The 19,616-nt window shown below is 26.8% G+C and overlaps 4 protein-coding genes and 1 pseudogene across 6 annotated transcripts; 3 read left to right on the plus strand and 2 right to left on the minus strand.

Annotated features, from left to right (window-relative positions):
- Positions 1–103: 103 nt before the first annotated feature.
- Positions 104–7,795, plus strand: LOC551824 (putative pre-mRNA-splicing factor ATP-dependent RNA helicase PRP1). 2 transcript variants are annotated; one of them, XM_003249736.4, is made up of 16 exons: positions 104–313; positions 442–546; positions 639–763; positions 848–972; positions 1,056–1,207; positions 1,290–1,536; positions 1,597–1,741; positions 2,699–3,054; positions 3,143–3,837; positions 3,921–4,151; positions 4,241–4,460; positions 4,610–4,732; positions 4,795–4,985; positions 5,071–5,233; positions 5,313–7,076; positions 7,444–7,795. In XM_003249736.4, the coding sequence occupies exons 1-15, from the start codon at positions 200–202 to the stop codon at positions 5,438–5,440; spliced, it is 3,120 nt and encodes a 1,039-aa protein (XP_003249784.1). In that variant the 5' UTR covers positions 104–199; the 3' UTR covers positions 5,441–7,076; positions 7,444–7,795. The 2 variants fall into 2 exon arrangements, with proteins under 2 accessions (XP_003249784.1, XP_016772178.1); XM_016916689.2 differs by lacking the exons at positions 104–313; positions 442–546; positions 639–763; ... (2 more) ...; positions 1,290–1,536; positions 1,597–1,741 and adding an exon at positions 1,977–2,132.
- Positions 6,724–8,396, plus strand: LOC551769 (grpE protein homolog, mitochondrial). The gene is made up of 4 exons (XM_006561036.3): positions 6,724–7,076; positions 7,444–7,861; positions 7,940–8,023; positions 8,106–8,396. Exons 1-4 carry the CDS (start codon positions 6,973–6,975, stop codon positions 8,211–8,213), a joined length of 714 nt encoding a protein of 237 aa, XP_006561099.1. The 5' UTR covers positions 6,724–6,972; the 3' UTR covers positions 8,214–8,396.
- A 97-nt stretch (positions 8,397–8,493) lies between these two features.
- LOC724296 (DNA mismatch repair protein Mlh1) lies at positions 8,494–12,084 on the minus strand. 2 transcript variants are annotated; one of them, XM_001120100.5, is made up of 9 exons: positions 11,880–12,084; positions 11,750–11,813; positions 11,456–11,655; positions 11,153–11,381; positions 10,884–11,085; positions 9,496–10,807; positions 9,360–9,423; positions 9,100–9,298; positions 8,494–9,035 (listed from the first exon to the last, which is right to left on the minus strand). In XM_001120100.5, the coding sequence occupies exons 1-9, from the start codon at positions 11,990–11,992 to the stop codon at positions 8,743–8,745; spliced, it is 2,676 nt and encodes an 891-aa protein (XP_001120100.2). In that variant the 5' UTR covers positions 11,993–12,084; the 3' UTR covers positions 8,494–8,742. The 2 variants fall into 2 exon arrangements, with proteins under 2 accessions (XP_001120100.2, XP_006561100.1); XM_006561037.3 differs by lacking the exon at positions 8,494–9,035 and having other exon boundaries at positions 9,135–9,273.
- Positions 12,085–13,443: 1,359 nt separating this feature from the next.
- Positions 13,444–17,175, plus strand: LOC410620 (heat shock protein Hsp70Ab-like). Its single transcript, NM_001160072.1, is given in 4 exon segments — positions 13,444–13,542; positions 14,207–14,420; positions 15,151–16,395; positions 16,497–17,175. Coding segments are annotated over 3 exon segments (1,923 nt in total). The 5' UTR covers positions 13,444–13,542; positions 14,207–14,215; the 3' UTR covers positions 16,970–17,175.
- LOC107965560 lies at positions 17,060–19,052 on the minus strand (annotated as a pseudogene).
- Positions 19,053–19,616: the final 564 nt, after the last annotated feature.

Consider the following 19,616-nt stretch of genomic DNA (forward strand, 5'->3'; position numbering starts at 1 on the left):
ATATTTAACGTTTAAAAGTAAAATATAATATATATATATATATATATATTGTAAACATTCATTTTATGATATAATGCCAAGATTTCTTTAATACATTTGGCGATTTTTTTTGACAGTCGCGTAAAAACGCGCGTATATATGGATGGTAATCCTCATTTTTATCATTTATATTCCAAATTAAACTGTATTTTATAACAAAATGAGTGAAAATGTACAAGGTACATTTGTATCGGAAAAAATTTCTAAAATTAGATGGAAACACGAAGATTTTGAAGATGCTACTAATTTTATTACCGGTAGTTGGGACGATCCGGTAAGGTTATCTTCAATAGACTTAACCTATTACATTGTTATATACATATAAATTATATATAATTTATATATATTGAATTAGTTTATTAATAAATATATTTATTTACAATATTAGAATTTTTTTTCCAGGTAAATAAAGTAACACATTGGACATTTCAAATGAATGATGATGGCGAATCTTATCCAGCAGTTGTTTCATCTTATGCAATTCTTGGAGATGTAACTGAAATAAAGGTTTTTATTTATTACTTGAAATATGAATAATATACTATATATATTAATGAAAAATATATTTGTCAATTTTTTTATTAATATTATTTTTACAGTTTATTTCGAAAGATTTTTTTGTGGTATCAACATCTATAGGTACTGTTAGATTGTTACAAATCCATGAAAATCCATATTCTCAATTTAAAGAACATATGTCATGGGAATTTATACACAGATTTGAGTAAGTTTTTATTAAGATTTTTATTTATTTATTTTATATTGTATATTTTATATACAATAGTAATACAAATACCTCTTTTAATAGTAATACAAATGATTATGCACCTTGTACTGGACTTTCCACATTCGAACAAGATATAGCTTCAGTGGGAGAAGATGGAAGAATTAATCTTCTAACAGCTGGACAGAAACAACCAGTTAGAGTTATTGGTATTATAGAATTTTATTTTATAATATTCTATTTCTATAATTTTATTTTGTATATTGTTTTCAAAAATAGTTTTATATTTCAGATGATGCAGATAGTTGTTCATTATATTGCATTGATTTCTTAAGACATAATGAGATACTTACAGGAAATATAAGAGGACATATGAAAGTCTGGGATTTAAGAAATGATCAAGATCTTCCTGCTACAACATTTATGCTTTCTGATCAAGCAAAAGTATGATTTAACTAATATTATTTGTAAGAAATTATATATATATAAGAATATATATTAGAATAAAAGAAAAAGTTATTTATAGACGGAAGCTACAAGTATTGCTCATCATCCAACTCAAAGACATATTGTAGTCGCTGGTGGTGGTGATGGGAGCTTAACAGTTTGGGATTTAAGACATAATACATATCCAATGTCTCAACTCAATGCTCATGCAAAAGCTGTTAGTGAAATACTTTTTCATCCTGATAGACCAGAAAATTTATTTACATGTTCAGGAAGTGGTGAATTATGGCATTGGAATAATGCTCAACATTCAAAATTAAGTTTGGGTAAGTTTCATAATAAAAATATATTTTTTAAATTAGTAACAAATTATCATTTTTTTTTAGATCCTACAAACACACATTGGTTAAATACAATTGGTACAAATGGTAAAGTTAATGTAACTTCACTTTATAGTGCTATGCATAAGCCAATAAATACTATTGATATTGATAAATCAACATTACTTTTTGGATGTGATAATGAAGCAATGTACATTATTAGAAATATACCTCTTTAATGATATAGCTAATTATATTTTTTCTAATTATAATAGATGAAAAAATAAATATCTTTTTTACTTTAATATTATTTATTTTTTTAAAATAAAATGTTTTACCTTTATGTAAATTTGAAATTACCCGCGTTTAAGCTACATTTCATGTATAATATTATTTCATAGTTATTTTATGGTATCTGTAGCTCCATCTGTCGTTGTATTTTGTGATTACAATTACAGGAAGCTTTAGCCTGTTAGTTTGCCATTTTGTGACGCCTTGTGTAGAAGTTCGTAAACAGATTTTGCTTTGCTTGCCTGCGGAGGGACAAGAATTATGTCAAAACGGAGAATCGAGGTTGTGGATCCGTATATTAAACGGAAAGCGTGAGTCTTTGATTCTTTTTTATTTGTAAAAATTAAGATATTCAATAAGATATTTTACCATGTGCATTGTTATAAGTTTTTGTAATTCTGGTACATCTCATTTAATAAATTTCATTTTTTGAAAATAATTTTTGTAAATGTAATTGTTCAGTTGAATTGTTCAATTATATGATAATAAAATTTTATGAAATTAATATTTTGAATTCATAAAACAATCATTTCTATTGCTGTTGACTTGTTTGGTCAACTCATCCACAAAGGTTCTCAACTAAATTTCTTTTTTTACGAATGAGAAATATTTTTGAAAAAAAAAAAATAATATAATAAAAATTTTAAAAATGTAAAATTCATGATTAATTATAAATATACTAAAGAAATTTTTAATTTAAAATTAAGTATTTATTTTTTATCTAATTGATTTTCACAACCAATGAAGTGTTCTCAACTCTCGTTATTTTACGATATTATTATACATATAATATATTTTATTATTATAAATAAAGCAATGTTTAAGTAATAAAATAAACTAGTTTTATATATTTCATTGTTTACATATTATTTCACAGAGATGGCTCAGCAGCATCCAACAGTACAACTACACCTTCAACAGCACCAAAAAATCAAGTTCAGATAAATCCTTATACTAGTCTACCTTATACACCAAGATATCATGAATTTTATAAAAAAAGAATCACTCTACCTGTATTTGAATACCGTGCTGATTTTATGAGATTATTAGCACAACATCAATGTATTGTGCTTGTTGGAGAAACAGGCTCAGGTAAAACTACACAAATACCACAATGGTGTGTGGAATATTCAATGCGTATTGGCAACAAGGGTGTTGCTTGTACTCAACCAAGAAGAGTAGCAGCTATGTCTGTTGCACAAAGAGTTTCGGAAGAGATGGATGTTGCATTAGGTATGTATTATTTTTTTTTAAATTAAATAATATTTATATTTTTTAAATCAAAATCAATGTATGTTTTCCATGATAATTTTTTAAATAGGCCAAGAAGTAGGATACAGCATTCGTTTTGAAGATTGTAGTTCTCCAAAAACTATATTGAAATATATGACTGATGGTATGCTTTTACGTGAAGGCATGTCAGATCCTATGCTAGATGCTTATCAAGTGATATTATTAGATGAAGCTCATGAAAGAACTTTAGCCACAGACTTGCTTATGGGTGTGTTAAAAGAAGTGATTAAACAAAGACCAGATTTGAAACTTGTGATTATGAGTGCAACTTTAGATGCTGGAAAATTTCAACAGTATTTTGATAATGCACCTTTAATGAATGTACCTGGCAGAACTCATCCTGTTGAAATTTTTTATACACAAGAGCCTGAAAGAGATTACTTAGAGGCTGCTATCAGAACTGTTACTCAAATACATATGTGTGAAGAAGTAGTAGGAGACTTACTCTTATTTTTAACTGGTCAAGAAGAAATTGAAGAAGCTTGTAAAAGAATTAAACGAGAAATGGATAATTTAGGTCCAGAAGTAGGTGAACTCAAGTGTATACCACTCTATTCTACACTGCCTCCAAATCTTCAACAAAGAATCTTTGAACCAACACCACCTACAAAACCTAACGGTGCTATTGGTAGGAAAGTAGTAGTTTCGACTAATATCGCGGAAACATCATTAACCATCGATGGTGTTGTTTTTGTCATTGATCCTGGATTTGCAAAGCAAAAGGTATTAAATTATTCTCATCTTTTTATATCATATATATATCATATATTTAATTAATTTTATTGATTCATTATATTTTTTAACAGGTATATAATCCCAGAATCCGTGTAGAATCTCTTCTTGTATCACCTATTAGTAAAGCTTCTGCACAACAAAGAGCTGGTAGAGCTGGTCGAACAAGACCTGGAAAATGTTTTAGATTATATACAGAAAAGGCATATAAAAATGAAATGCAAGATAACACTTATCCTGAAATTTTAAGGTCTAATCTTGGTAGTGTTGTATTACAATTGAAGAAACTTGGCATTGATGACTTGGTATATTACATTTTTATGAATTCAATTTGTTATTTTATATTTATAAAATATCTTTTTCTATAATTTTTTTTTTTTATTTATACATTTAGGTACATTTTGATTTTATGGATCCTCCTGCACCAGAAACACTTATGAGAGCTCTAGAACTTCTTAATTATTTGGCTGCTTTAGATGATGATGGAAATCTCACAGATTTGGGTGCTGTGATGGCAGAATTTCCATTAGATCCACAATTGGCAAAAATGCTCATCGCATCTTGCAATCATAATTGTAGTAATGAGATATTGAGCATTACTGCTATGTTGTCAGGTACAGTATTATTAAAAAATATTCTTTTTACAATACTTAGGTTCGTATCTTGTTTTGCGTTTAAATTAATTTTAATACGAGCGAAAGTTACTAAGTCAGGATCATGGTAAGGTAACGTGGTTTTAAATTGATGATTGATATTGTATTAGTCCCGCAGTGTTTTGTGAGGCCAAATGAATCAAAGAAAGCTGCGGATGATGCTAAAATGCGATTTGCACATATCGATGGAGACCACTTAACGTTATTGAATGTCTATCATGCCTTTAAGCAAAGTAAGTATTTTGTTAAAATTTATTATGGATTTTTGTAATAATTTATTTTTTTTTCTTTATAGATTTCGAAGATCCACAATGGTGTTACGATAATTTCGTCAATTATCGATCTTTAAAAAGTGGTGATAATGTTAGACAACAACTAAGTAGAATAATGGATAGATTTTGTTTAAAACGTACTTCAACAGAGTTCACATCAAAAGATTATTATATTAATATTAGAAAAGCTCTTGTAAACGGTTTTTTCATGCAGGTAAATATAATTGAAAGTAATATTTTTAAGAAAAAAATATTTTTCTCTAACATATAATACTTTTTTTTTCTCTTTTGTATGCTAGGTCGCTCATTTAGAGAGGACTGGTCATTATTTAACTATTAAAGATAATCAAATTGTACAACTTCATCCAAGCAGTTGCTTAGATCATAAACCTGAGTGGGTAATTTATAATGAATTTGTGCTTACGACCAAAAATTATATCAGAACAGTTACAGATATTAAACGTAAGTCATATTTTTATTATTAAATAATACAAAATAAATTTGTTTATTATCTATTCTATAAATATTATATTTTTTACAGCTGATTGGTTGCTTAAAATAGCACCACAATATTATGATTTACAAAATTTCCCACAATGTGAAGCAAAGAGGCAATTGGAAGTAATTCAAGCGAAATTAGATTCAAAACAGTATCAGGAAGGATTCTAACCTCTATATATTTTAGCTATCTTTATAAATGGTGTCAAATGATTGATAATGTGTGACCTGTTTCGTAAATACGTCAGGCACATTATTCTTACAAACATAAAGTCAAAACATATATTAAACATTGTGAAATGATCAAAGGAGTAGTTGTCTACTCTGTATTTTCACTTAAAATATGTAAAAAAAGACAAATTTTAATGAACATTTATAATTTTGTACAAGCTATAATGAACTTGTACATCTTTTTGGCTTATGCCGAAAAAAATTTGAATGTTTGTAGACATCGTTTTGTCTTAATATGAAACAAATGAAATTCGACCTTTAATCAGTTAGAAGACACGTGGAAGGCATAGTTGATTGATAAATGATTTATTTATGTACATTAAAGAAAAATTTAGTAACTAAGTAATTTTATCAGTAGAATTTTTGTTGATCAACGTTTGCACACTCGGAATGTAATATTAGATAAAAAAATAGATTAATTTTTTTATTAAATGTTGAACAAATACGCCAGATAAGATGTATACAATGCTTACTATCGATAATCGAAGGACAATGACTTTACATAACCTTCAACATGAATTATATCTATTTGCCGTTTTTTCTTAAAATCAAGTAGTATTGTTTTTGTGTTATATATTTCACTTTCTAAGTACACATACAAAAACATTACATATTTATTATAATTTTACATTTTAATTATGATTAAAATGTGCAAATATCTTATTTTACGCTATGTTTTTTTGTTTATAATCAATATGACTATATTATGATAATTTACTTGAAAATAGATAAAAAGATATTTTCAATTTCTAATCATAAAAAAATAAAAAATAAAAAATAAAAATACAACTTTAAATAACGTGAAAAATATTTTGAGAAATCTATGTAAGTTTGAAAAATTAAATTGTTCTTATTTATAACTGCTAGCACAATATATATTGCAAACCATTATCACTGTAAGCAATTAACAACTTACAGTATTACAAATTATCTCTACGAGACGTAAAAAGAATTAAGCTTATTATTCAAATAATAAATTTTTAATGCTATGCGGTTTAGAATATCACATGTGTTAAAGGATGAAAAGAAATTTTTTAGCTTGTTTTAGAATTGAATTATTTTCTAAACATTTTGCTGTTTGAAATCTCGTACTTCTTTAACATGTTGAATAATAGTTTCAATTTTTGTAAATAAAACATATGCAAGTATTAAAAGAACTTATAGAATCACGAGAGTTACGGTCACAAACAGTTTTCATTGTATTGTACAACTTCATTCCAATAAAATATTAAAAATATGATTGAATTGTAATAATTGTTAATGAAAATGAATTTAATTTATAATCTTAAAATTTAAAATGAACTTTTTAAATAAGTATAATTAGAAAATTGATATATAATATCATGTTTTACGTAATACATCGAAATATATGATGGTTAAAATTTCTTATCGCGATTCTTATGTTGCAAGAGATGTTTGAGAACCACTGAGAATGCACGAGGATCGCTGTATTTCATCATTCACCAATTTTTATGAAATTAAGAACTATGGCATCATTTGTGGTACCGGTTGCAACGAGATTTACTCGTGTCACGATTGATAGTTTGCACAATATAAATAAAAATATTTTACTTAGGTAAGATTCTATATTTCGTAGTTTATTATATTGTTAAAATATGTAACTTGTATTTATATTGCAAGGTACATCTAGAGGTTAGAATGTTAAATAGTGTTTATTTATTATTTTATTATCGTAGTAATTTTTTAAATAAAATTGTAATATATTTAATAAAGATGATTATATTTTCAAAATTGTTAAAGATTTAAATAAAACCTTATGTAGTTATTTGTATATTCTTGTATATTCTTAATATAAGTTTTTAATAATTCTCTAAAATAACAAATATTATTAAATAAATAATAAAAATATTAATTTCTTTTGATTTATTTTTTAAAGAAAAAAAAATATAATGTTTTAAAAATTTTTTTTTGATGATTTAAAGGTTAATTCAACCATCACATGTTTCTTGGCAAAGACAAGAGTATAGTACAATTACAGAAGAACAGAAGTCAGAAAGTGGAGAACCAGTATTGGAACTTACAGAAAATGAAAGGAAATTAAAAGCAGACATTGAACTTATTAATAAGGAATTAATGGATCTTAAAAATCATAAAAATGATTTAGAAGACAAATATAAAAGAGCACTTGCTGACGGAGAAAATCTTAGAGTTAGATTAAACAAACAAATTCAAGATGCAAAAATGTTTGGTATTCAAGGTTTTTGTAAGGATCTCTTAGAAGTAGCAGACATTTTAGGCAAAGCTACAGAAAGTGTACCTAAAAATGAACTTACAGAAAAAAATCCACATTTAAAAACATTATATGAAGGTTTAAAAATGACAGAAGCACAGTTACATAAAGTAATTAAAAAAATTCAACTATATTTTCATAATTTTCAATAACAAATTTATTAAATTATTATTTTAAAACATATATAGGTATTTAAAAAACATGGTTTAGTTTCGCTAAATCCTCTGAATGAAAAGTTTGATCCTAATCAACATGAAGCATTATTTCAACAGGTAAATTTCTTCTTTTTTATTTATGTGAACAATAATGTATTAGATTAGTAACGATAATAATAAAAAACATATTTTGACATAGGAAGTTGAAGGTAAAGAACCAGGAACAATTGTAGTTGTATCTAAATTGGGTTATAAATTACATGAACGAGTAGTAAGACCAGCATTGGTTGGTGTTGCAAAAGGATAATTCATGGTTATGTTAATTAAAATGGGATTAAATGCAATCTCATAAAAGGTACCCGTGAATGAAATATTGGCAAATATATATTGTAATTAAAATTGAAATGTAATACATCAAAGTATAAATGTCATGCAATTGATAGAAAAAAAAAAGAACAAATTTTATGAAAAATAAATTTATTCTTATTAGGTTTAAAAATATATATAATATACATACAAATTTTTATGTTTCTTTAATTAACATAAATAGATTTATATGTAATGAAACAATTCGTTTTTTTGTCATACCATATTTTTTATTTATTACATTCCATTAAAATAATATAGAAAGATAATATTTAATTCAATATAGAATTTATTACAAAATTCCTAAATAAAAATAAATAAATCATAGAGTCAATGTAAGAAGTACTATGATTCTTTAATACTGATTTAATTAACTCTAATATTGATAATAATGATTCATATTATAATTTTAATTATTAATTATTAAAATAGAAAATGTTTTTATGAAAAACTAATTCTATCCTAAAAATTTAACATCTCTCAAAAACTTTATATAATTCAGGTAAACTAGCTATTTGTAATATTGTTGAATCATGTGCAAATTGTTTGGGAGGAAGAAAACTTTCTTTAATTGTAGAATATAAAACATGTTCTGTAATATACTTCCAATCATGAGTATCATGTACCGGACTAATTTGACTATAATATTTTGCCGTTTCTCTACAAATATTTCGGAAACATGGTTGTTCTGTTGACCATTCTACTTCAGTAGCTAGACGTAATATATAAAGAGGAAGACCTTCTATACTTGGAAAATATTTTTCTGAAAGAATAATATAATTTTGTATTACATTTTAACTATGGATAGTTTATTAAAATATATTTACCTAATAATACTGGTAAAGATTTTAAATTTCCCTTTTTATCTATAACAATAGAAAAGTATTCTTTTAACATATCTGCCTTTTCCAATAATAATTCTTTAACACTAGTAGCTAATTCTTCTTTTGGTCCATCTTCTTCTGTCCATCCAGCTTCTTTAGTATCTAATCCTAACATAGCTAAATCATACAAAGGAAGTGCTTCCTGTAAAAAACGTATGTATATATATGTAATGATAATGTTATTTATCTGCATAAATACATACCGAAAATTTAATAACTGCATAATTTGCAAAATCATAGAGCATAATTTCATAAAAATGTTCTTCCCTAAATAAAAAGAAATACAATTTAATTTTTTATATATATTATAAAATTTTATGAAAAAAAATTGATACTCACGCTAATTTTTGTGTATTGCAAAGGTACAAATTAACTCCGCTTTGAATTAAAGCAGAAGACTGATCTATGCAGCCAACAAAAGTTAATTCTGATAAAATTTGTTTCACACCTTCATGGCATGCATCTTCTACTTCTTTTCGTAATTTTAAGACGCTCGTTAATTTTACTTCTCTTCTAAAATTATTTATTGAGTAAGATTTAAATTCATATGAACATTTATTATCATTATTTTTATCATTATCATTATTAATTTCTCTTGATGTTTGTTCAACATTTTGTATTTCATCGAGTTGTTTATTTTCTTCAGATTCGTAATTTTTTATTTCTTGTTTACTTGTATCATTTTTATCTATTATTTTTTTTTCTTCTGATTTAGTGCTCTTATTTCCAAAGCATTTATATACTTGTTTACGAGCTTTATCTGCAATAACATCGATACATTTATCTTTTATAGAATCTGCTGTATCTTCATCTATTTCATCATTTGTAATTTCTAAAATATCTTGCGTAGTATTTAATTTTTCTTCTTCTTCTTTGTTAATATTCTGAATACATAAATTTATATTGGATTCATCAGATGCTAGCAAATCTGATGTAGATGGACTTGAGTCATTTATAATATTACTCCATGGACTATTAGATTTTTCTTTTGCCACTGTTGTTGTAATATTGTGCATTGATTTATCTTTTTGTTGTATATCAATTACATTTGGTGTTAAGCATTGTATTTTATCTGTATTTTTTTCATTATCTATAACATGCGCTGATTTATCTTTTTGCTGTATATTTATTGTATCTGATGTTAAGCATTCTATTTTATCTATATTTTCTTCATCAGTATTATTTTCTTCAATACTATTTTGAGTATTTATATTCAAATGAGTTTGAATATTGTCATCATTTTTAATATTTTTCATTTCTTTATGAATCATAAAATTAAATTTATCCAGTTTTTGATCAGAAGCATCAGTTCTGATCATTTCTTGAGGACGAATTTTTTTTATTTTGTTACTGTTATCTTCTTCATATTCTGGTAAAATTTCTTTCAAAACTTCTTTAGTGATATCTGCTTTTGGTAGCCGAGTTTTTAAGTAAAATGTTCTAGAAGCACTATTTGCAGATAATTTTTCATCTAAAGCAAGTTTCATTCTTTCAATGATAGAATTTTCATGAAGAAATTTAACTTCATGTTTCGTCGGATGTACATTAACATCGATATTTCGTGGATCAATTTCTAAAGATATATAACACCATGGATGAGTCTTTTTTGGAAGATAAAATGAATAAAGTTCTTCTAACATTTTTTGAATAGCTGAAATAGAATATTTATATAATATAACTTTATAATTAAAACTAATAATTTTTTATTTTAATATTTCAAAACTTACAAGAAGATTTTACTAATCTGTTATTAATGAATAAGAGAAATATCATTTTTTTGTTTGTATAATTTGCATTTGTTATTAAAGCATGCATTTTAAATTTATAAGTATCATCTTTAAATTCCACTTCTAATAATTCACGAAATACAGGATTACCATAGAGTATTCTTATGTTATTCATTTTAGTTGAATTATGTGGTGTACGAATCTAAATGTTAAAAACATTTATGAATAAAAATATTTAATTTTATAAATTTTTATATATGATAAAATACCTGAGGTGCTATTTCACCATGTTTTTTTAATACAAATCCTGTATCTGCATTATGAATTGCATATTTTGTAACTACATCTGTAATTCTGTTAAATTCTTCATTTGGATTTGACAAAGCCTTTCTTCTTGTTGCAACATTATAAAACAAATTTTCAATTACTATAGTAGTGCCTTGATTTCCAGCACATGATTTAAGTGGTGCTTTTAATTTACCATCAACATATGATGCTCTTAAATGAACAAAAAGAATATTTTCAAAAAAAAATGCTAAAATTTGAGAAAAGTTTTAGATATTTAAACATACTTATAAGCACATTTTTCATCTGCTGTTTTTGTTGTTATTGTTAAAAGTGATATATGACTAATGCTTGCTAAAGCTTCACCACGAAATCCAAAAGTTGATATTGTTTGAAGATCTTCAAATGTTTGTAATTTACTAGTTGTAAATCTTTCACAAACAATTTCCATGTCTTCTTTTCTGATTCCTGTTCCATTGTCTTGAATCTAGATTTAATAATATTAAATTAATTATAATTAAATTATACAGTAAAACATTAAATTATAATTATTTTTTCATTTAAATAGAGAAAAAAAATACCTGTAATAATTTTAATCCACCTTCTTTAGCGATGATCTGTATATTATTTGCTTTTGCATCAAGACTGGAACATTTGAAGTAAGTTAATAATGAAAAAATATAACAATCATATGATTTTTAGATATCTAACCTGTTTTCAATTAATTCTTTTAATGCATTTTCTGGTCTCTGTATTACTTCACCAGCTGCAATCCTATTTACTACAACTTCATCTAATTTCTTAATTTTTCCAGATGTATTCATTTCATTAATATAGTTTTTAGATTTTGATCAAAATCTCGAGAAACGAGTCAAATATTAAATTAGACTAAATTGTAATATATTGTATAGTAATTATAATATATATGATGTAAAATAATTACATTTATAATAAAGAAAAAAAAAAGAAATTAAAAGTTCTAATTTTAATAAACATGAATTGTTTTCTTTTAAGATAAAAATATAGTGTATACAAATTCTTTAATTTTATTTCGCGCCAAATATTTGAATTAAAGTTAATAAATATGTCAACTTCAAAAAAATCATTTACAGTACTAATATGTAAAGAAATATTTTTTAATACATTATTAATCTTTTTATAAAATATCAAGAATAAATAAATAATTATTTGCAATAAAAATACAATGTATATATATATTATAGTGGTATTTTATTATTACTTTTGATTATTATTATTATGTACCTAAAGTTATTTTTGTATAGTATTATTCTAGAGTATATGTAGTCATATATGTAGTTATTAACATATTTAGTAACAGTCAATCTTATGTGATGTAATAGTAAAGTAATAATATCGTTTCACTGATATAATTATTCTTAAATTAAAATATATATTCAAAAAAAGATTAATATAAAGATTAGTATAAATTGTTACATAAATATAATGTGTTTTTGAAAATTTATTTTTACTACAATTATCGAATTGTTTTAGATTAAAGATATATAATCATTTTTTAAAAATTATGTTAATTTTATTTAATTTTTATTTAATTTTATTAAATAAAAATTAAGTTTGTTATTTGAAAATAATGTAGTATTTAAATATGCATATGCATAAATGATTAGTAATATTTTTAATATTTTAAATATATTTACTTAATTTAACTACCTAAAAATTTGATATAAATTTTGACACATTTATGATCAAATACAAATTTTGTATTAATATAGTATTTTAATAATTTTTATTGATTTTTTTTAAAAGAAAATCAAAAGAAATATAATTTATATTTATAATTATAATAATATCTTTCATTATGATATATACAATATATTTATTTATCATTTATACACAAATATTCAGATTTAAATTTTTCGAAATCAATTAAATATATATTTAAATTATTTGTATTTTTCCATATCTTTGATGTTATGTATAATATCGATATGTATAATTATAACTACTTAAATTTTACAAATAAACAAGAAAATATTTAGCATGCTAAATATAACCGCGATCTTGAACGTAATATATTCCAGTATTTTCTCGTATTTCTACCATCATATTTCTCTCTCTTTTTGTCGGTAAGTTATAGCTCATTCTGATATATTTATCCTTGTTCTAGATGCATCGAAACTTCTGAGCCAATAAGAATGCTTGTTTGAATCAATGAAATGCCGTGATTGGTCATCTACAGAAACTTCTCGAAGCGCGAGGTTTGGTGTATTAAAAGACCCCCGCGCGTATCACACTCAGACAGAGTTTGGAAAGCGAGAAGTGAACATTGCGTTTACGTATAATTTATTACATTGCGATTTATTCTGTGATATATACGAAACAAACGATAAAAAAGGTAAGTATAATTTGAATATATCATGGTAGCATATTTATAATTTACTTATTGAGTAATTTTTATTATGTTTAAGTGCGTAAATATACTATGAAAAGACTAACGATACAAACATCATGAAGTTGCATCATATTGATAAAATATTGACAGATTTCGAGTTTGATTTTTTTTTTTTATTTAAAAATGATCCTTTGAAAGTTTTACCGTTGGATTTTAAGAACTGAGATTTGAATCGGATTCCACATTTATCGATAAATTTCGAGTTTTCATAAACTTGTCAATTACTATTAACTTGAAGCAAAACTTAACAGTGTGATTTAAATTGGTTATAAATAGTACATATAATTATAGATAAATTTATAATGTATATCATCTTTCTTATTGCGTTTTATTATCCAATATCATTTTTTCAGTATAAGTTTTAAATTATAAAATTAAATTTAGATTAAATTAGATTAAATTTTTCAGAATATTTATGAAAAATGTTAATATGATGTGATTTGTCTACTACATCGTACTAATTTAGATATACTATGCGAACAAAAAATATAGTTAAATATCGAATGTTAGAAGACAAACTAAATCAAATTAATTTTTATATATTTTACATATTTTTTTTATATATATTTTTTAAACACGTATTTCTAAATTATATATTTTTTTTCAGCGATAAAACATGTCGAAGGCACCAGCAGTTGGAATTGATTTAGGCACTACTTATTCTTGCGTGGGTGTTTTCCAGCATGGAAAAGTTGAAATCATTGCAAATGATCAAGGAAATCGAACGACACCGAGTTATGTCGCCTTCACGGACACAGAAAGATTGATTGGCGATGCGGCCAAAAATCAGGTCGCAATGAACCCGAACAACACTATTTTTGGTAAGTAAAAGCCAAATTTAATAATTCAGTTTATTCTATTCTTCACTTTACGTTTCATGTATTATTTTTTTATTTTACTGTAATATCAGTATTTTATTATATTTTAATTATCAATTATAAAAAAAAATATAAATGATTAAAATATAATAAAATATTTTTAAAATATTTTTAAAATATTTGAAATAAATAATGTATCGCAATTTGCAAACGTGATATAATAAGAAAATTACATACCTCGTTATATCGATCTTGTCTGTATTTTTCTTCGCGAAACTTCGTGTTGACATCATACTTCTCTACATATAGATTTGTTATGTTTACATATAGACTAAAGAATAGTAAAGTCATAGTGTTCAATTTCATTACTGACCTCGTACAATTTTATTCTTTTGCTTCATTCATGAAACTTGTGATACTTTGCGCATTATACACCAATTGCGTAGTATATTATTATTTAATATTTTTTTTTTAATTACAATTTTCTTTGATACATATATTTATTTTTTTATTTTCATTTTTATAAAATATTTTGTATTTTTTTGTATCTGTTTGAAAATAAATGAGAATATTGAAGCGTAAAAGATTAAATTAATAGAAACAATATAATTAAACATTCTTTCATTAATTTATTCACATTTCTTATTTTTAATAATTTTTCTTTCTTACGATATACGTGTTTAAATTGTTATTTAAATTAAATTTATAAATTATCATATTTTTTATTAAACAGATGCGAAAAGATTGATCGGTCGTCGCTTCGATGATACAACAGTACAAAGTGATATGAAACATTGGCCATTCACGGTGATGAACGATGGAGGAAAACCAAAGATCAAGGTTTCGTATAAAGGTGAAACGAAGACTTTCTTCCCCGAAGAAGTGTCTTCGATGGTGCTCACGAAAATGAAGGAAACTGCAGAAGCCTATTTAGGAAAAATAGTTACCAATGCCGTTATTACCGTCCCAGCATATTTCAATGATTCGCAAAGGCAAGCTACCAAAGACGCGGGAGCGATAGCAGGCTTAAACGTTTTAAGAATAATTAATGAACCAACCGCGGCGGCGATTGCTTATGGCTTGGATAAAAAAACCGCAGGTGAAAAGAATGTACTGATCTTCGACTTGGGAGGTGGCACCTTTGATGTGTCCATATTGACCATCGAAGATGGCATCTTTGAAGTGAAGTCAACAGCGGGCGATACCCATCTTGGTGGTGAAGACTTCGATAATCGGATGGTGAATCACTTCGTCCAGGAGTTCAAGAGAAAATACAAGAAAGACTTAAGTTCGAATAAGAGGGCCCTTAGACGATTGAGAACTGCTTGCGAGAGAGCGAAGAGAACTTTAAGCTCTTCAACACAGGCCAGTATTGAGATCGATTCTCTTTTCGAGGGGATTGATTTCTACACGTCGATCACCAGAGCAAGATTTGAAGAACTTTGCGCGGATCTATTCAGAAGCACTCTGGAACCGGTTGAAAAGGCTTTGAGAGATGCCAAGATGGACAAAGCTCATGTTCACAGTATCGTCTTAGTCGGTGGTTCTACCAGAATACCAAAGATTCAAAAATTACTGCAGGACTTTTTCAATGGAAAAGAATTGAACAAATCGATCAATCCTGATGAAGCTGTTGCTTATGGCGCAGCTGTACAGGCCGCTATTTTGCACGGTGACAAGTCTCAAGAAGTTCAGGATCTGTTGCTACTGGATGTCACTCCATTGTCACTGGGTATAGAAACAGCTGGTGGTGTGATGACAACTTTGATCAAGAGGAACACGACCATACCAACCAAGCAAACGCAAACCTTCACTACCTATTCCGATAATCAACCTGGCGTCTTGATTCAAGTATACGAAGGAGAGAGAGCTATGACAAAAGATAATAATATTCTTGGAAAGTTTGAACTTACTGGCATTCCACCTGCACCTAGAGGTGTGCCTCAAATTGAGGTCACATTTGACATCGATGCTAATGGTACGTGCATTATCTTCTCTATCAATACAACATTTCTTTACAAAATATCTTCGATGTATTCATTAATAAATTATTAATAATTCTCCTTTCTGACATTATAGGTATTCTGAATGTATCCGCAATTGAAAAATCAACTGGAAAGGAAAACAAGATCACCATTACAAATGATAAAGGTCGATTGTCAAAAGAAGATATCGAGAGAATGGTGAACGAAGCAGAAAGATACCGTAATGAAGATGAACAACAACGCGAAAGAATAACTGCCAAAAATGCATTAGAATCTTATTGTTTCAATATGAAGAGTACAATGGAAGATGAGAAGATCAAAGACAAGATCGATTCGACGGAAAAAGAAAAGGTCATCAATAAGTGCAACGAAGTGATTTCATGGTTGGATGCAAATCAATTGGCAGAGAAGGAAGAATTCACTGATAAGCAGAAAGAACTAGAATCCGTTTGCAATCCTGTTGTCACTAAATTATATCAGGGAGGAGCAACACCTGGAGGCTTCCATCCAGGTGCTGCTGGAGGAGGCGGTGGTGCTGGAGGACCAACCATCGAAGAAGTAGACTAAAAAAAACAAGAAATCATCCATAACATTAAATATCTTTCTCGTTTCATTGTATTTATTTCAACTCAAACTTTGCACAGTCATGATCATCGATTTTCATATTTGTTTACATTGATAATGCATATTTTTTGAGATCAGAGACTTTATTTCCTGCAAGAAAGAGATTTTATTTCTTGTATTTGAAAAGATTGGTAATATAAATTTGTTATAAAAAAAAAATCACTACGTTTAAATATTTATTTCTATATTGCGTCTATTTATTAATTTTTATAATCGATCTATCAATACTTTTTGTTTTTGATATTTAATAATTTTCTGGTTTGTTGAAATTGAACCAGAATGATTAAACACGTGATAATAATGCTAAAAATAAACTGAAAATAACTATAAAAATTTACAATATACTTATTAATTGGATATTATAACACTTACTACGGTTAGTAAAGAATTATCCATTTCAAAGAAATCACATACGATAAATGTAATTCTATATTGTTGTAATTCTAACAAGAAATTGATCTCATCTCGAACGCAATCATGTTCAAAATTGGATCTTAGAAGACATTCCATTCTGAAAGTATTCAAATTCAAAGCATGGCATTATTATCACATTCATTGTTACAAATTTCTAATTCTTGTGATTCTTTATTACGAAAATTGTTGAAGATTTGTTATCTTGTTAAATTTAGTCGAACGTTGGATATTCAGTACAAATTCGCTGACGTGTAATCCAATTTTATTTATCTCTGGATGAATCAGCATATATATCCAACACATCAAAGTGAACCGGATATCATAAATTATCCAAATCACGTTATTATTATCACGTTATTCAGAAATATGAAACCGTTTTTCTGCTCTGCGACGCTCATACAGATTCTGAACAGCTTTGAGATCATCATTATAAAAGAATTTGTAGAACATAACAATAGATCTATGCCATAAATGTCATTATTACATAATATGGAACTTAATTCTACAAGGATCGCAATTTAATCAATGAGATAATGCATAAATGATCCACGATTACGCGTCACTTTTAATAATAGCGTTTTAATAATAGAACGAGGGACGGAAACAAATTTCTTTTTTTAAAATAAAACACGAAAATGACGTACGCTCTATCCAATTTACGTCACTCATACATATGCCAGGAATTAAGGCTAATATCTCGTGCAGTCTCTTAATTCTCTTGATCTTCAATACGATCCAACAGATCGTTACTCTTTCATCCAACTGTTTGATCATCTCGTTGATTCTAAATTTGTGGTATATCATGTATACAACGGCATCGAACACGAAACTGTTTATTAAAGTTTGCGCGTACAATAAAGAAGTAAATGCAAAGGTGCGGTGAAATAATAATAAAAAACGCGAATGTCAACGATATTAGAGCGCATAATATGATTATAAGAATGGCCAAGATTTCACTCATCTTCGATCGATTCTTTGCTGATCAATTCTTATTCCACGATTCTAACATGTTCATCAATTTAGGCCATTTCTGTCATAATGTCTTACTACATGGTAAACATAATAATATGCTGCAAGATGATACATAGTTCACAAAATACATGAATTCATTGGTGAATTCCTTGCTGAAATTGCTGAAATCCATTGCAAACGTTGAGGTGAATCATTCGAGAAATGATAGTGATCCATTTTGAACAATTGTTCGATCGTGCAACTCCAACACCTAACAACCAAAAAACATACATTATCGAACGTAATATTTTGGAATCGATTTGGATCCTCTATTCGAACGTTTGTCTCTTCCTCCATGATGATTTATTCTTTCAAAGATGAACGGAAGTCTCGATTTCCGATTCCTCGAGGCGAGATAGCTTTAACTCGAAAGCAAAGCGAAATACACTGAATTCTTGATCCGAAGATTTTCGTATATTCGTCGTTTAATAGACACAGAGATTGAACGGTGATACTGATATCGGAATTGGAGAAAAGTTGGGGAAGATTTATGCATTACGCAACACCACCAAGGCACTTTTCATTTTTTCGATGATGGAAGTAGAATAGGCATGAAATTAAACGCGCGAAACGAGGAGACGAGTGGGACAGAGGGTCCATCATTTTGTTCCGTGATATATTGTGTGTATATATCGAAAAAACGAGCTTTATTTGCCCAACGACTATATTACAATTTTATTATACAGTAAACATTTAAAATGGAATAAAACGATAACTTTGAACATCGACCGTCTTTTTTTTTTCTTTTTTTTTTCCTTTTTTTCTTTTGCTTTTTCTTTTCATTTCTTCGGTTCGTTTTTAGAAATCAGGCGGCGGGTCGAGTTGAATCATCTTGCAATAATAATAATAATAATAATAATAATAACAATAATAATAACAATAACAATAATAATAATAATAATAACAATAATAATAATAACAATAATAATAATAATAACAATAATAATAATAATAATAATCACGATAATAATAATGATAATAATATGCGGGTCGTGGCGAATTAAATCTGTTTCGTGTGTTATTATTAACAGCGATTGGCATTCGTTCGAACACGATCGATTCGATAAATTGGGTGTGTGCAATCGTCGCCAAGTCGTGCGCGTTTTATGCTCCATTTTTTTTAAATTTCTTTTTTATTGTTTTTTTTTTCTTCTTTTTTTTCTTT

The sequence above is a fragment of the Apis mellifera genome, linkage group LG15 (assembly GCF_003254395.2).
Source record: "Apis mellifera strain DH4 linkage group LG15, Amel_HAv3.1, whole genome shotgun sequence".
Classification (NCBI taxonomy): domain Eukaryota; kingdom Metazoa; phylum Arthropoda; class Insecta; order Hymenoptera; family Apidae; genus Apis; species Apis mellifera.

Bases quoted from the DNA above. Each gene is read 5' to 3' on its own strand.
- LOC551824 (XM_003249736.4), top strand. From the start codon at position 200: ATGAGTGAAAATGTACAAGGTACATTTGTATCGGAAAAAATTTCTAAA. The intron at 1,537-1,596 runs GTAAGTTTCATA...ATTTTTTTTTAG, and splicing joins ACATTCAAAATTAAGTTTGG to ATCCTACAAACACACATTGG. The intron at 3,838-3,920 runs GTATTAAATTAT...ATTTTTTAACAG, and splicing joins CTGGATTTGCAAAGCAAAAG to GTATATAATCCCAGAATCCG.
- LOC551769 (XM_006561036.3), top strand. From the start codon at position 6,973: ATGAAATTAAGAACTATGGCATCATTTGTGGTACCGGTTGCAACGAGA. The intron at 7,862-7,939 runs GTAATTAAAAAA...AAACATATATAG, and splicing joins CAGAAGCACAGTTACATAAA to GTATTTAAAAAACATGGTTT. The intron at 8,024-8,105 runs GTAAATTTCTTC...ATTTTGACATAG, and splicing joins ATGAAGCATTATTTCAACAG to GAAGTTGAAGGTAAAGAACC.
- LOC724296 (XM_001120100.5), bottom strand. From the start codon at position 11,992: ATGAATACATCTGGAAAAATTAAGAAATTAGATGAAGTTGTAGTAAAT. The intron at 11,814-11,879 runs GTTAGATATCTA...CAAATGTTCCAG, and splicing joins AAAGAATTAATTGAAAACAG to TCTTGATGCAAAAGCAAATA. The intron at 11,382-11,455 runs GTATGTTTAAAT...TGTTCATTTAAG, and splicing joins GATGAAAAATGTGCTTATAA to AGCATCATATGTTGATGGTA.